The sequence below is a fragment of the Bufo bufo genome, chromosome 9 (genome assembly GCF_905171765.1).
Source record: "Bufo bufo chromosome 9, aBufBuf1.1, whole genome shotgun sequence".
NCBI lineage: Eukaryota > Metazoa > Chordata > Amphibia > Anura > Bufonidae > Bufo > Bufo bufo.
In genome coordinates, this window is record NC_053397.1 from 219,201,518 (window position 1) to 219,217,458 (window position 15,941).

Below are 15,941 nucleotides of genomic sequence, written 5' to 3' on the forward strand. Positions count from 1 at the left end.
TACATAGGAGACAGTATTATAGTAGTTATATTCTTGTACATAGGAGACAGTATTATAGTAGTTATATTCCTGTACATAGGAGGCAGTATTATAGTAGTTATATTCCTGTACATAGGAGGCAGTATTATAGTAGTTATATTATTGTACATAGGAGCAGTATTATAGTAGTTATATTCTTGTACATAGGAGCAGTATTATAGTAGTTATATTATTGTACATAGGGTCAGTTTTATAGTAGTTATATTCATAGGGGATAGTATTATAATAGGAGATAGCATTAGGTCAAGTTCTCATGTCAGAAAATCAAATATGACGCACATGATTTACAGAAGGATCTGCAATATAAAACCATGGCTGACACTGACATTTCTGCCGTGGATTTCCAGTGGATGCGGTGGGAGATCCACACAAGGATTAGCCTCATTCAATTGGGCTGATCAGAGGCTTTTCCAGGTGGACTCCTCTTCAATATCACTTTCAGAAAATACCCCATGCACTTGAAGCGATTGCTAAATATTAGTGGATTTGAACCCCCATCCTTGGCTGCTCCCGTCAGCCTCCGGTATAATTACACGTATATCTGTAAAGTTCACAAACAAATTTGCTCGCGATCAGCACATCAGACAATTCTGCAAGATGAACGATCGGGCGCAGGGTCCATTTGTCGCCCCGAGGCTTTGCTGCCTGCGTGAATTTTTATAGCCAATAACTTTGAAATGTAATGTCATGCTTTAAAAAGCCAGTGGCAGCAGATAGATCACATTTATTTTACCGTCAGGATCGGAGGAAATAAATAAATAAAAGTGACAGAAGAGGGAGACGAGGGGGGAGAGGGGGAGAGCGGCGGCGCGGTGGTCCTGGGAGGCATTCCTCTCCTTGTAGATCTCATCTCTGTACCCTAAATTGCGACAATTATATGAAATTACTCGCTGACTGAATTAAGTCCTGGAGCAATGAGCAAAATAAGGGAGCGTTTCACTCGGGTGTTTTTGGTGTCATTGTGATCAGTAATTATTGTGAGCAGCTTTCAATCATTGCCAAATCCTGCTCATTGAATTTACTCTACAACTTTGTAAAGGGAAGGGGGGGGGGGGGTATTATCTGAAGGTCTTTTATGGATACAAGCTGTAATTCAATAGTATGTGCGTTCTGCATCCTGTATGCATGATTTAAAGGGGACATGCCATCTTTCCAGCTACTTCTATAAGTTCTTTAGGTCCGTGAACTTTGCTGGGCTATGCTGTGACTTTTTGCAAGAGAAACATCCATAGAAATGCTCCGAGTTGCAGCGGGTATGCATATTAAATTTAAAAAGCCAAAACATTTCTACAGGAATAAATAAAAATATTTTAGCCCTTCCTTTTATAAGCTTCTGCTTTCTTTTGATCCTATTTTCTTTCATATTATATCAAAATAAACACTGATATATGTCAATAAATCTCTGTGTGTTCCAGGAACTCCACCAGGATCCCCCTCCTCCCCCTCACTGTCCTGTGTCTGCAGCAGGGGCGTTCCCTCTCTGCTCTGACTGCAGATTGTCCCTAGATGAAAATGGCAACATGTTTGTGTTCTCTGCAAAAAAATGAAAATCAGACATCATACAGTACATGACAATGACTTTCTAAAAAGGCTAGAACCAGACCTGGACCTCACATGGATCCAGAGACCTCCCCATTCATTGCTCCAGTTGCTCTTCCAGATTATCTTCAACCTGGCAGCCCAGGGGGGCATGTCCTTTCTGCTGCAGCTCTCTCCCTGCAACTGCCATAGCTTCTAACAGAACATACGTCTGGTGGCAATTGCATATTTAAACTGAGCATGTGCGACCACCTCAATGAGGCAGAGAGATAAGGAAAAGAACAAACAGCAGATGGCGCTATACACATACATTTTAGTTAATAGCTCACTGGCTATTTAAATTTTTTAATTATATGCAATTACGAAAGTATTCAGATTGGGTTGAAAAGAAAATGTAAGATATTTTTCATGACACAAACCCTTTATGAGGGGGGGAGGGTTAGTGGAGCGACTGCAAAATCAGCCCACACACAGAGTTTGTTGTTATCTGTAACCATGGAAACGCATTTGTCTGCATAGCAGCTGTAGACACACACACAAAAAAAAGAGTTTTTTCGTTTATCAAGGCTTTTAGCAAAGTCTCTTAGAAAGTGAAAGAAACCCCAGCAGCACAGAGTATTTCAGGAGAGGAGTGTGCTGGTCTCATGGAAGCAGTGTCCTGTCTTCCCAGCATGTGACAGGGCCAAAAGCATCATATAAGATGTGGGATGGAGACAAGTGGTCAAAGGCTGAGGGTTAACATAACGGAAGGAGGCTCAGCAGCACAAAGTATTTCAGGAGAGGAGTGTGCTGGTCTCATGGAAGCAGTGTCCTGTCTTCCCAGCATGTGACAGGGCCAAAAGCATCATATAAGATGTGGGATGGAGACAAGTGGTCAAAGGCTGAGGGTTAACATAACGGAAGGAGGCTCAGCAGCACAAAGTATTTCAGGAGAGGAGTGAGCTGGTCTCATGGAAGCAGTGTCCTATCTTCCCTGCATGTGACAGGGCCAAAAGCATCATATGAGATGTGGGATGGAGACAAGGCTGAGTGTTAACATAGTGGAAGGAGGCTTAGCAGCACAGAGTATTTCAGGAAAGGGGCGTGGTGGGTTTTTAGGAGGCAGCGAATTCAGCATTGATTTAATAAAATGGATATATACCTTAAACACAAGGTGAAGGAGCAAAAAAAAAAAAAAAAAATGCTGTGAAACAATTAAAAATAATAGGTTCGAGTATTAAAGTCGTCTGAAGGTGCACGACTCCTAGGTAGCATTTTCGTTGACTGATGTAAGCAGAATTGTGTATTGCTTAAGGAAAGGTCTGCCCAAGGTTATACCTCAGACTACAGACGCGCGATTACTGACTCTGGCAGTTTTCAGAACGCCGATCACTGTAACAAAACGGGCAATTCCCACAACGACCCATAAAAAAAATATCCCGTAGACCTGACAGAATACAGTCTGCCCCCAACGTACAAATGTGCAGCGTAAACAGGGACTACACTGGAGCTTTGCACAGTAGAAGGGTCTCTCACAGACACAGGCCCACTAGTTTACGTTTCCACATCTGCACTGACTGGGAGGGCACTAGAGAAGAAGCTGAGGCGGCCAACAGGATCTGTCCAGCTATTAAAAGAGCTTTTCAAACTTTATGTAAAAGGTTTAATCATTATATCATGACTTTGTAATATACAATATACTTTGCAATTCAGTTCACACCATTTCAAGAACTCTGCTAGCCGTCAGTAAATTAGTGGTTACATACAGAGGCTGAAACCCCCATTCCGACCAACAAAAGAACTCTGCTACATTGTAACAAGCTCTGCACCAACCAGTGTTTCAGAGACCGGGTGAACAGTAAGGACTGAAGCACAAAGTATATCAGAAAGCTGCAAAACCTGGATGATCATTATTCAAAATGGAGGCGGCCATTGTGTAATTGTGACAAGTGCTGAGACTGCTGCTTTTAATAAAATCTGGAGAAAAAAAAAAATACGAAAATAACATTCGGGGACAAAGTAAATAATTATATTTAAAAAAAATGCAAGCTGGCAGCTACGACCACTTCCCTTGAAAGCAATATGGCGTCCGGGTCCTGAGAGTCATTCTTTGCAGCTACTCTAATATGGGGACGTCCAAAACAGGGAAGGGACCCCCTTTATCATCCCAAAATGCACCAAAAGGACATCTTACGAGCCTCTTTAAACAATAAACCTAACCGAGGTAATCTGGAAATGAGAACAATCACCAATGGAGGTGGATGAAACATGCACATTTACGCAGGAAATTCTGCATTTTCCTCATCAAAAATGGTATGAAAGTCTGTAAGGAAGTTGCCTGGAATTTGGAAAACAAAGAAGTCTGTACTGCTTCCTGAAACAGCGCCACTTCTGCCTATAGGTCATGGCTATAGGTCATGGCTGGTATTGCAGGGGAGCCCAATTCACTTAAATGAGGACAAACGGCAATACCGGACATGGCCTGGGATGGAGTGGCGCTATTTCAGGATAGAAAAGAAAAGAAGAAAAAAACTAATCCTAGAAAAAGAAGTAGTCTGCTTTGGTATACCTCTTTAAGGGTGGTTTCACGCATAGATATTTCGGCGTTTTTAGGGTACTGCCACACGGGGTAGGGTTTTCGCAGTGGCGTTTCCCTGTGGATTGTGCTAATTTTTGCTACAGATTTGCCGTGGATTTCAACCAATGCAAAAATGTGGATATCCCAGAACAAAAGGGAGCAAAAGACCGTAAATTTGAATTAAAAAAATGCCTCAAATAAACAATATGTGAAGGAAGAGTCAACGTTGAGCCAATTGATGTCCTGCCGCATATCAAGGGGGTCACTGGATATGCTACGCAGTGACGGCCTCTGCCCTCCAGAAACGCGTCTCTTACCTCGTAGTCCAGGATACTGAACCCAAGACCGCGCTTGTCCTTTTCCAATTCAACGACGTCAATTTCCGGAGACCACAAAGTCAACTCTCCGTCATCATAATCATCGTCATGGACATAGGTCAGGTCCTCAACTGTTTGTTCCTACAAGGAAACTCATATTATAATATTTTTGGGGGGAAAACTAGGAAAGTGTATTCCGGTTGGAGTAGTAGTACTTGGTAAATTGGTCAAGGTTTGAGATGTGCAGCTCGTTCCTGCCTAAAGTTTATGGAACGGCAAACCTGCAAATTTGGCACCAGGGGACTGGGGAGGTTCTGCCGGCAAACACCACATCTCCCATCATGGTTTCTGTGCGGACAATGAACCAGCAGCGGGACAGGAGGTCCTGAAATCTGAGAGCTGTAAACACAAGTGAATGCAGCTCTGGATGTGACTAGAGTAGGAGAAATTATTTAGGATGCGGTAAGCACAGATAAGTAAAGCAAAATGCAGGGATGCTTTATCTGCCTACAGCTAGCTACAAGACCCTGATATATAGAGACTGTAGTGGTCTGACCCAAGGGGGGCTCAGTCTACTACATTGGGTATGGGCACCGTTGCCTTATGCCTAATAGGAGCTGTACAGCACGGCTGCTTGTACTGGGGCAGCCAATGATGCAGGCGGTGCCCCCAGTCTACATTCCTTCTAGTTTCTGAATTCCATGTTGTCTACTCCATTCACATCCAAAGCTGTGTTCTGGTTGCCATTGGACACAGACACAGGTTTAACTCCGCTCTGCCGTCAGACATGTGACCCAACGCTGACATCAGAGCTCCACAATGCGCTGCGGGAAAGGGGGCCCAGCAGAATTCTGAAGCTTTGGACACGAACGGAGCAGAAAAACATCTAATGACTCAAAAGCGGCACAGATTATTTGTAGATTTAAACAAAATCTAGTAAAACGTTTAAAATGTGGGGTGTAGCTATAGGCAGTGCAGAGGTATCACTGGCAGACAGACCTTGGGGGTATTCTAGATGGCACACTGCGGGTGGGTGCGATTCACTTTACCTTTTGATGATATTCGGTGCCAACTAACTCTGTTGCCATGAAGACTTCACCCCCTTCATCCTGCTGCAGAAGAAAGGCAAATCTAAGTGATGGAGCATAGATGCCATGACACCGATACAAAAGTATTAGAGGAATACAGTGCGTGATCCAAAAATGAGCAATTTATGACAAATTATGTAAGAGGAGATACAGAATATCTTCTGGAAAAGCAGAACACAGTTGGGTGGATCCATAGAATATTCCATAAATGCCCCATTGATGCACCTTATAGGACTTATATGACTCTCCTATTACATACGGATGTTCTGATGAGAGGCCACCTCTGTATAAGTCAGTAAAGAAGTGGCAGCGATGAATCGAGATGCAAGGGAGTGTCCCAGAGGTGGGACATTATGGAAATTAGAAGATGGGAATAAACTTGTAACTATGCCCAAAACTGTTCTTCAACTTCCAAACTATACCTAAACCATAACCCAGATCAAAGCCCATCTATACATAACATCCATAAACATATGGAAACTACACATAAAATCCCCAACCATACCCATCTATACATAAAATCCACAACCATGCCCATCTACTGTATATATAAAATCCCCAACCAGACCCAAACTATACATAAAATCCACAACAATACCAAAACTGTGCAACAAAGTGTAAATTTACTCCACAACCCCTGATGAAGCCAAAATCTATGCCAAAACCCCAAAAATTGCAAAAACACTATACAAAAAAAGTGCCAAAAATCTTAAAGTACTGTAAAATGCTAAAGTATGCTCAAAACTTTACATTATGTCACAAAACTTACACCACATAGTCTCATGCCCAAAACATTCCATTTGAGTTACGTTATGTTTTTTTCCTCCATTCACATCCAAAGTTAACTTCACAGTCACACATATGAGATTCCAGGCAACTAGAAAAAATTTTTGCTTTATCTTTGGATGTGAATGGAGAATAAAACATTGTATATATCCAAATCAGAATAGGTAAGAGAAGTAAAGTTATAGTGTGGTCCTCAGCACAACAGTAATGATCGTGCAGGATAGATCGCTGCACACCTACCCGATCATTCTGGATTCTGAGATCTTTTGGATCATCCACAAAATTCTCATTTTCATCATCAACCAAACGGCGGCAACAGACGAGTGTGAACGGAGGGGGAGCTTCTTTGAGAAAGGAAATCGCTTCACGGCGAGATTTTCCATATAGCTGGACTTGGTTCACCTGCAAACCGATAGTTCAGTGTCATTCACAAGTCAAAGGACAAAGCGCAAGGTATACATCATGAGGGTGAAAGAGAAAATCATTCAAAAAGTTTCGGGGTGGGGGGGGGGGGTCGGGGTTTGAGTGCAGCATGTAACTCAGGATCAGTACAGGATAAGTAATGTAATGTATGTACACAGTGACTGCACCAGCAGAATAGTGAGTGCAGCTCTGGAGTATAATACAGGATGTAACTCAGGATTGGTACAGGATAAGTAATGTATGTACACAGTGACTGCACCAGCAGAATAGTGAGTGCAGCTCTGGAGTATAATACAGGATGTAACTCAGGATCAGTACAGGATAAGTAATGTATGTACACAGTGACTGCACCAGCAGAATAGTGAGTGCAGCTCTGGAGTATAATACAGGATGTAGCTCAGGATCAGTACAGGATAAGTAATGTAAGTACACAGTGACTGCACCAGCAGAATAGTGAGTGCAGCTCTGGAGTATAGTACAGGATGTAATTCAGGATCAGTACAGGATAAGTAATGTATGTACACAGTGACTGCACCAGAAGAATAGTGAGTGCAGCTCTGGAGTATAATACAGGATAAGTAATGTATGTACACAGTGACAGATGTTGCAATCTTTATCTTGACAATTAACACATTAAATAAAAAGTTACTAAAGCGATATTAATATGATATATTGACAAGCAATCCAATTTTCTTTCTAGTGACCCTTAGGTTTTTTTTTTGGCCGATATTATGCCGGCTACGCTCACTTAACAATGACTTTTTTGGGGTTGATGTAAAAAGTTAATATGATTTTTAATCTATGAACCATTTAAAATGGAATGAACCTTTGTAGATATGACACATTTCCAAGCAAATATGAAATGGCGCAGATGTGTTGGGGCGTGGCCAAGAATTTCAACCAAGCTAATATGATTCTGCATTAAAACTTTTCTTGAGATACATTTTTCACCGCTTTACAAAACATTAGGTCTTGTACTTGTAGTTTTTTTTGTCAAAACATATCATTTCTTCCAGAGCGATATTAAATTTCCTACAAAACCAGATCCAACAGCCTTTTGAGGTTATTAAATTATGTGCACACAGAGTACTGACATGACAGTATAGCTCTTTAGGTCAAAATGTGCGTGAGCTGAATCCTGATAGACTCCGGCGGTCAGAGAGTGTTCTTCTAGAAAACTTCACATTCCGTTTGTTAATGTTAGTTTGTATCTATTGTGAACAGCAATATTTACTCACAAAAACTGTCAATATTTTACAGTTACAAACTTAAAGTGGTCCTGGAAAAAATACTAAAAGTGGCCCCGTTTTGTGGTTGGGTCCAAATTGATGGAAGGCAGGGCAAGCAATACCATATTGTGGCACATTATACCGCCCCAACAGAGCCAAATACCACAGTCCATCATGAAATACTGCCAGCATCACAAAATACATCCCCAAAAACTTCCACTGGCCATGAGGAAGACTCAGGCGGCCCCCTGGGCATCGGCCCACCGGGAAATTTCCCTGTAAGGTCTATGGCCAATCCGCCCCTGGCTACAAACTAGGATACTGACCCCAGTGTGCAGCACAGAGGGAAATCACAGTTCATGTGCAGAATACGAATTCAACCAAACTACATTAATAGAAGATCAGATTGTTTATTCACTCACTAATATAACAATGAACCAGTCTATCTATAGACTCAATCTACATAAGAAATCGAGTCACTGCCTGCATACGTTACCTATCCTGTACTAATCCCAAATTACATCCTGTATTATACTCCAGAGCTGCACTCACTATTCTGCTGGTGGATTCACTGTGTACATACATTACTTATCCTGTACTGATCCTGAGTTACATCCTGTATTATACTCCAGAGCTGCACTCACTATTCTGCTGGTGCAGTCACTGTGTACATACATTACATTACTTATCCTGTACTGATCCTGAGTTACATCCTGTATTGTACTCCAGAGCTGCACTCACTATTCTGCTGGTGCAGTCACTGTGTACATACATTAATTGTCATGTACTGATCCGGAGTTGCATTCTATATTTTACTCCAGAGCTGCACTCACTATTAAGTGAGTAAAATCTGAAAACTTTCTCTGCTTGTTAACTTTCTAAAGTTCTGGTTAGGTGCCGCACAATGTGTACCTCTTTCCTGTAAGATAATATCGATATCTTGAGTTAGAGTTGTCAATGTTTACCTCTAATAATTCATCTTCTGGTTGCAAAATTCCAAGTTTTGCCACAGGACCTTCAGGAGCAATGGTGGATATATAATGGTGACCATCAAAGGAGTCCAGTTCTACTCCCAGCCTCATGGTGTGTATTGGCAAAAGCTGAGATAAAAATGCACAAATATTAGCCAAAAGAGTGGAAACCTTGACCCAGCAAAAAGTATAACTCCCCGTGTGAACAGCATTATATGGATACAAAAGAAAACTTAATAAAACCTCTTATTAAAAAAAAAAAAAAAAGGTTTTCTATTTCTCAGTACTTTCTAGACCTCTGCTTTCCTTCATTGAATGGAAACCTTTTATGTTATATCATGCAGCAGGCTATTTAAAAGGGCAGGGCTGACCTTAGAGTATTTCTGCAGCTCTTCATCATCCTCAATTTTCATGTTCAGATTAACCAGCTGTAGATTCGTAGAAAGAAAAAAAAAAAAAAAAAAAGTTTAGCAATTATATTATTAATTTACAGCCAAGACTATGGCGGTCACCACAGGGTAAGCAAGCAATATCACCTAAAAACTCTATGCCTTAAACTTTTTCTCTGCCAGGGATTTCAAAGCAGTTTTCACATTTTGTATGGACACAAATAAAACCTGAGCTGTAAGGGCTCATGCACACGACTATGTATTTTGCGGTCCGCAAAAAACGGATCCGCAAAAAATACGGATGACGTCCATGTGCATTCCATATTTTGCGGAAAGGAACAGTGGCCCCTAATAGAACATTAGGAGGACAATAATATCCTTGTCCATTATGAGGACAATAATAGCACATGTTTTATATTTTTGCAGAACGGACATATGGAAACAGAATGCACACGGATTAACTTATTTTTTTTTTTGCGGATCTATTGAAATAAATGGTTCCGTATATGGTCTGCAAACAAAAACGGAACGGACACGGAAAGAAAATACGTTCATGTGCATGAGCCCTAACACTGTGGAAATACTGACCACTACTTTGGACATGTGGGCACCTTTATGCAACTTTGTACAGGTCCAGTGAAAGGGTTAATGAATGGACATAACAGGATACACAGTTGCGGGGCTCTATTCCCATGTATCTGGGTTCCACGGCTTGCAGCACATACCATCACTTGGTAATCAGGTCCAAGATGCTTCTCCCACTTCGCCTTCAGAGCTTCAGCCTCTGGCGACAGGACGGGGGCTGAGAAGAAAGGGATGGCGGTTTATTACACAGACTGCGGACAGGACAGAAAAGCGAACAGTGAGCAAAACTAAGTAATGCTAATGTTACACACAGGGCCTTAATGACAGTCAAAGTGGAGTATATGATGGCAAGGGTTAATTCCCCCCCCCCCCCCCCAATACTAATATGGCTTCCATTCCTTCCGTCGCTTTAGATGAAATGGCTTCACCAGCTCCACTCAGACTGTGCTGACATCTAATATTAGGAGTCAGAACAGTATCAAAATACCGTGTCCTCCATACTGGGAGGGAGCAGCCATCAGCACTACTACCAATGAGGCTGCACTACTGCTATAACCATGAGGACATAATGGTATTACTTATTATATAAAGATTCATACCTAATGTCAAATGTGACCGTTGGGGTCAAGTATAACTAATATTCTACCTGTTACATGTAAACATTGGAGTCACTGTACATACATTACATTACTTATCCTAAGTTACATCCTGTATTATACTCCAGAGCTGTACTCACTATTCTGCTGGTGCAGTCACTGTGTACATACATTACTTATCCTGTACTGATCCTGTATTATACTCCAGAGCTGCACTCACTATTCTGCTGGTGCAGTCACTGTGTACATACATTACTTATCCTGTACTGATCCTGAGTTACATCCTGTATTATACTCCAGAGCTGCACTCACTATTCTGCTGGTGCAGTCACTGTGTACATACATTACTTATCCTGTACTGATCCTGAGTTACATCCTGTATTATACTCCAGAGCTGCACTCACTATTCTGCTGGTGCAGTCACTGTGTACATACATTACATTACTTATCCTGTACTGATCCTGAGTTACATCCTGTATTATACTCCAGAGCTGCACTCACTATTCTGCTGGTGCAGTCACTGTGTACATACATTACATTACTTATCCTGTACTGATCCTGAGTTACATCCTGTATTATACTCCAGAGCTGCACTCACTATTCTGCTGGTGCAGTCACTGTGTACATACATTACTTATCCTGTACTGATCCTGAGTTATATTCAGTATTATACTCCAGAGCTGCACTCACTATTCTGCTGGTGCAGTCACTGTGTACATACATTAGTTATCCTGTACTGATCCTGAGTTACATCCTGTATTATACTCCAGAGCTGCACTCACTATTCTGCTGGTGCAGTCACTGTGTACATACATTACTTATCCTGTACTGATCCTGAGTTACATCCTGTATTATACTCCAGAGCTGCACTCACTATTCTGCTGGTGCAGTCACTGTGTACATACATGACATTACTTATCCTGTACTGATCCTGAGTTACATCCTGTATTATACTCCAGAGCTGCACTCACTATCCTGCTGGTGCAGTCACTGTGTACATACATTAGTTATCCTGTACTGATCCTGAGTTACATCCTGTATTATACTCCAGAGCTGCACTCACTATTCTGCTGGTGCAGTCACTGTGTACATACATTACTTATCCTGTACTGATCCTGAGTTCTATCCTGTATTATACTCCAGAGCTGCACTCACTATTCTGCTGGTGCAGTCACTGTGTACATACATTACTTATCCTGTAATGATCCTGAGTTTTACAGCAAGACACGGAGGCTTCGTATTGCTTACTCCTTCTTTACTTCCACCAATAGCAGCAAAGGAGAAATTAACATAATCAAAACAACAATGGATCCTCCCCTAACAGATCCTATAATAAGCAGTGTCCTCTTTATATCTTCCTCTTTCTTTGCTGCTCCACCAAAGCTAAGTGATCTATATGTGCGATTATGTGATTTTGGATTGGGAAGCAATTATGTCTTTGCATGGTATTTTATTACTTGCCTAGTAGATTTATATATACTGTTCTGCCTGTAACAGGGTCTCCCCTCTTTCCCTTCATTTGTGGAGATTTTATCACAGTATTACTGTATTCCCATACACCTATTGCGGCCTTCATCTGGGGGCCGTCCCCCCCTCCCTCTCTTTCCCCTCTGCTTTGTTTCATCGGCGGTTTTCCCCCTGTATCCTTTCCTTTTGGGGTGTGTTGCCTTGACCCCCCTCCTCTCCCTCTACCTTTGTCGCCGCTCCGATTCCTCCCCGCTGGTCTCCGGCGGCATAGGTTCTCGGCGGCATATTTCTGTAGCTTCCGCGGCTCAGAGATCTCGCGAGATCTCGGCGGCCATCTTGGGAGCTCCCGCCCGCCCTCTCGCGGGATTTCGGAGCGCTCACCAGTGCCTTCCTGCTCTACTTCGGCTACGCATCGGCTCCTACTTCACTGCGGCGCTTGGGGTGATTAACCCCTGCTTAGGTTAGTTGTCTGCCAAAAAATTAAGCACCATTAGAATAGGTACCCCCATAGTTACCCTGCATTTAGATTTTAACTCAAAAAAAAAAAAAAATAAACGAGATCATGTCCTCAGACCGCTCTCCCGCTGGGCCTAATCCCCCCCCACCCACATGGGACCCCAGCCTGCCAGACATGAGTGCACAGGCCCTGGAGCTACAACGCTCAGTGTCTAGTGCCATTATAGAGGCCATGGGCTCCATGTCCTCAATGATCTCTCAGACCATATCTCAGGCCTTATCTGCCCATGCTCCTGGCCCCTCTAATCTAATGCCTACACCCACTACCCCGCAGCCTACCATTGAACCTCCTGCCCAGGAGACATTGACTGGTGTGATACAAGCCACCCATGATAGCGCGCTTAGATCGCGCAAAAGAGCCTTACCGCGCCAGGCAGAAAGGGCGCGAACGTGGAAATGTGCTAGAGCACAAACTGATGACATTGATTCTGATAATGAATCGGACATGGAGGCTTATGCGGAGGCAAGTGACCACTCTGATGGAGTGTTAGATATGGAACCTGAGTTTCCAAGCACCTCAGGCCCTAGGCCTTCCACATCTGGGTCTGTGGGCGCATCCACCTCTGCCCCTAACACGGCATCTACCCTGGTGGATCCTTCTGGCAACCCACTATTTGACCCTGATGCCCTCCACCACCCTAGGTCGGCGGAGTGGATGCCGGTAGCTCATGTGAGCGACTACCTGGAGCATTGGGTGCGTCGTCCTCTCAGCAAAGAGGCGCGCAGCAAGCTCCGTGCAGAATGCCCTAGACCATTGATCCCCAACAAGGTCTGTGAAACGCCATCTGTGGATCAAAAGATGACGCAGTTTTTGGCAAAAACCGGCTGGAATCCCCGTAAAGGGCTGGATTCCGCTATAAAGAGTTGTCAGGACAAGCTCCTCAACATTTTTGGCCCCCTCGCCAAAATCTTTGAAATGGCCGAATCGGCCAGAGTGGACGGCTCTCCGATTGATCCGGAGGAGCTTACTGGCTGGATACAAAGAGCCATTTGCATTGCGGGCAGCACCAACTCCTCCCTGTCCATTGAAAGGCGTAAAGCCATTCTGTTTAAAATTGACCCTAAATTGGCCAACCTGGCACTCACTGAGACAGGGAAGGATGCTCAGGGTCAACTGTTCGGGGATTCCTTCATTAAGGACCTCAGCAGGTACGTTGGAGCATTCACCGCATTGGACAAGGCCCAGTCCTCCATGAAAAGGGTATTTCAGGGATGGGTCTCCACTAGGGCCGGCAGTAGTAGGGGCCGCCTGTCCGGCCGCTCCAGTTATCAAGCCCGCAGCTCGGGCAGAGGCGCCTACAACCAGAGACCTCCTTTCCAGGACCAAAGGAACCCTCCCTCGTTCTTGCCAGCCAGAGGCGGCCAATGGCGTTCCAGGTCGGTTAGAGGAAATCCGAACTACAGAAAATCTTTCGGTAAGTCTTTCCCCAGTGGGGACTTCTTTCACTCCTTGTGTAGGGGGCAGACTCCGTCTATGTTCCCACGTTTGGTCCAGCATCACATCAGATCCATGGGTGCTGAACACTGTGCAGGGGTTCCACATAGAACTTACGAGTTCGCCAGATCTCGTCCCTTCTCCCCCTCCCCTGGCACTACCAGACAGGGAGCTAGTGGACGTAGAACTTTTTTCCCTCTTGCACAAGGATGCGATAGAAAGGGCCCCTCCTACCCAAAGGGGCGTTCTCAGCCACATTTTTCTAGTTCAGAAAAAAGGGGGACAATTTCGTCCGGTCATAAATCTCCGGGCACTGAACTCGGTGGTGCGCTACCGCCACTTCAAGATGGAGGGGATTCACCTCCTTCGGGACTTGCTGATTCCGGGGGACTAGATGGTGAAGCTGGATCTCAAAGATGCCTATCTGACGGTCCCGATTGCCTCCTCCTCCAGGGATCTTCTGCGCTTCCTGTGGAAGGGCGAAGTGTGGCGCTTCACTTGCCTACCGTTCGGTCTTTCCTCAGCGCCTTGGTGCTTCACCAAGTTACTGCGCCCAGTCATGGCCTGGCTGCGGAGCCGTGGGGCTCGTCTTGTCATATACCTGGACGACATCCTCATTATGCACCAATGTCAGTCGTCTCTGCTACAACATCTCCAGTGGACCTCGGATCTTCTGACGGGTCTGGGTTTTCTACTCAATCTCGAGAAATCCTGCCTCACACCGACTCGACGTATGGAGTTTCTGGGCTTCACGGTGGACTCTGTCGCGGAATCTCTCAGTCTTCCTGCAGAGAAATTGCGGACGATACGCAAGGAGTTGAGACATGCTCTCTCAACTCCCTCCCTATCCCTACGCCACCTGGCTCGCATCATTGGACTACTAGCCTCCTCTATCCAGGCAGTCTTTCCCGCTCCGCTCCATTATCGGGCTTTACAGCGCCTGAAGATCGCCCACCTCCGTGCCGGGGCCTCGTTTGCAGACGCGGTGATTCTGGATCAGGAAGCTCAGGAGGAACTTCGTTGGTGGTTGAGCAATTTGGAAGCCTGGAACGGCAGAGCAATCTTCGGATTCCAACCGGAATTCACGGTAGAGTCGGACGCGAGTCTCCAAGGCTGGGGTGCCCACTGCGAGGGTATCTCCACTGGGGGTCGATGGTCGGAGTCCGAGACCCATCTTCACATCAACGCTCTGGAACTTCTAGCGGGTTCGTTTGCCATCAGGAGTTTCACCAAGGGCATAGCTCATGCATGCATCCGTCTACGCATGGACAATGTGTCGGCGGTTCGATACGTCAATCACCTAGGCGGCACTCAATCGGCCACCTTAGCCCGACTGGCGAAGGAGTTCTGGTCCTACTGTCTGTCCAGGGACATCATGATTCAAGCGGAGTACCTGCCGGGTCTTCACAACTACAAAGCGGATCGGAGTTCCCGATGCTTCACGGACGGCAGCGACTGGAGGCTGAATCCGGAAATGTTCTCCACAATCTCGGACATCTGGGGTCCTTGCTCCATAGACCTTTTTGCCTCCTGGCTCAATACTCACCTGCCCAGGTTCTTCAGCTGGCGGCCGGACCCGGAAGCAGAAGCGGTGGATGCGTTTCTACAGGACTGGTCCTCAGCCCTACATTACGCGTTTCCACCGTTTGCCATGATTCCGAGGATGTTGCTACAGACTCGGCGTCAGGTGGCGGAACTGGTGGTGGTGATTCCCTTTTGGGGATCTCAAGCCTGGTACCCGATCCTCCTAGAACTCCTGGTCGATGTACCTCTCCTACTCCCGACGCGGACGGATCTCCTCCAGGACCCTCTGGGTGCTCCACATCCCCTGCTGGTCGAGGGATCCCTTCAACTTCTAGTGTGCCGAATCTCAGGACTCCAGGAGAGGTCGAGGGAATTTCGGAGGCAACTAGACGCCTCCTGGACAACGCTTGGGCGCCCGGCACCCGAAAATCTTACCGGGCAGCTTGGGGATCTTGGGTTAGCTGGTGCATGGAACGGGAC

The 15,941-nt window shown here is 44.9% G+C and overlaps 1 protein-coding gene across 5 annotated transcripts in view; it reads right to left on the bottom strand.

Annotated features, from left to right (window-relative positions):
• Window positions 1–15,941, bottom strand: part of PATJ (PATJ crumbs cell polarity complex component) — a 193,764-nt gene that overhangs the window by 123,969 nt on the left and 53,854 nt on the right. For all 5 annotated transcript variants that reach the window (XM_040408093.1, XM_040408092.1, XM_040408091.1 and 2 more), the window contains exons 13-18: window positions 10,064–10,140; window positions 9,321–9,377; window positions 8,944–9,078; window positions 6,567–6,728; window positions 5,502–5,564; window positions 4,453–4,593 (exon numbers count right to left, since the gene is read on the bottom strand). In XM_040408093.1, the coding sequence (XP_040264027.1) occupies window positions 4,453–4,593; window positions 5,502–5,564; window positions 6,567–6,728; window positions 8,944–9,078; window positions 9,321–9,377; window positions 10,064–10,140 (635 nt within the window). The remainder of the gene's footprint in view (window positions 1–4,452; window positions 4,594–5,501; window positions 5,565–6,566; window positions 6,729–8,943; window positions 9,079–9,320; window positions 9,378–10,063; window positions 10,141–15,941) is intronic.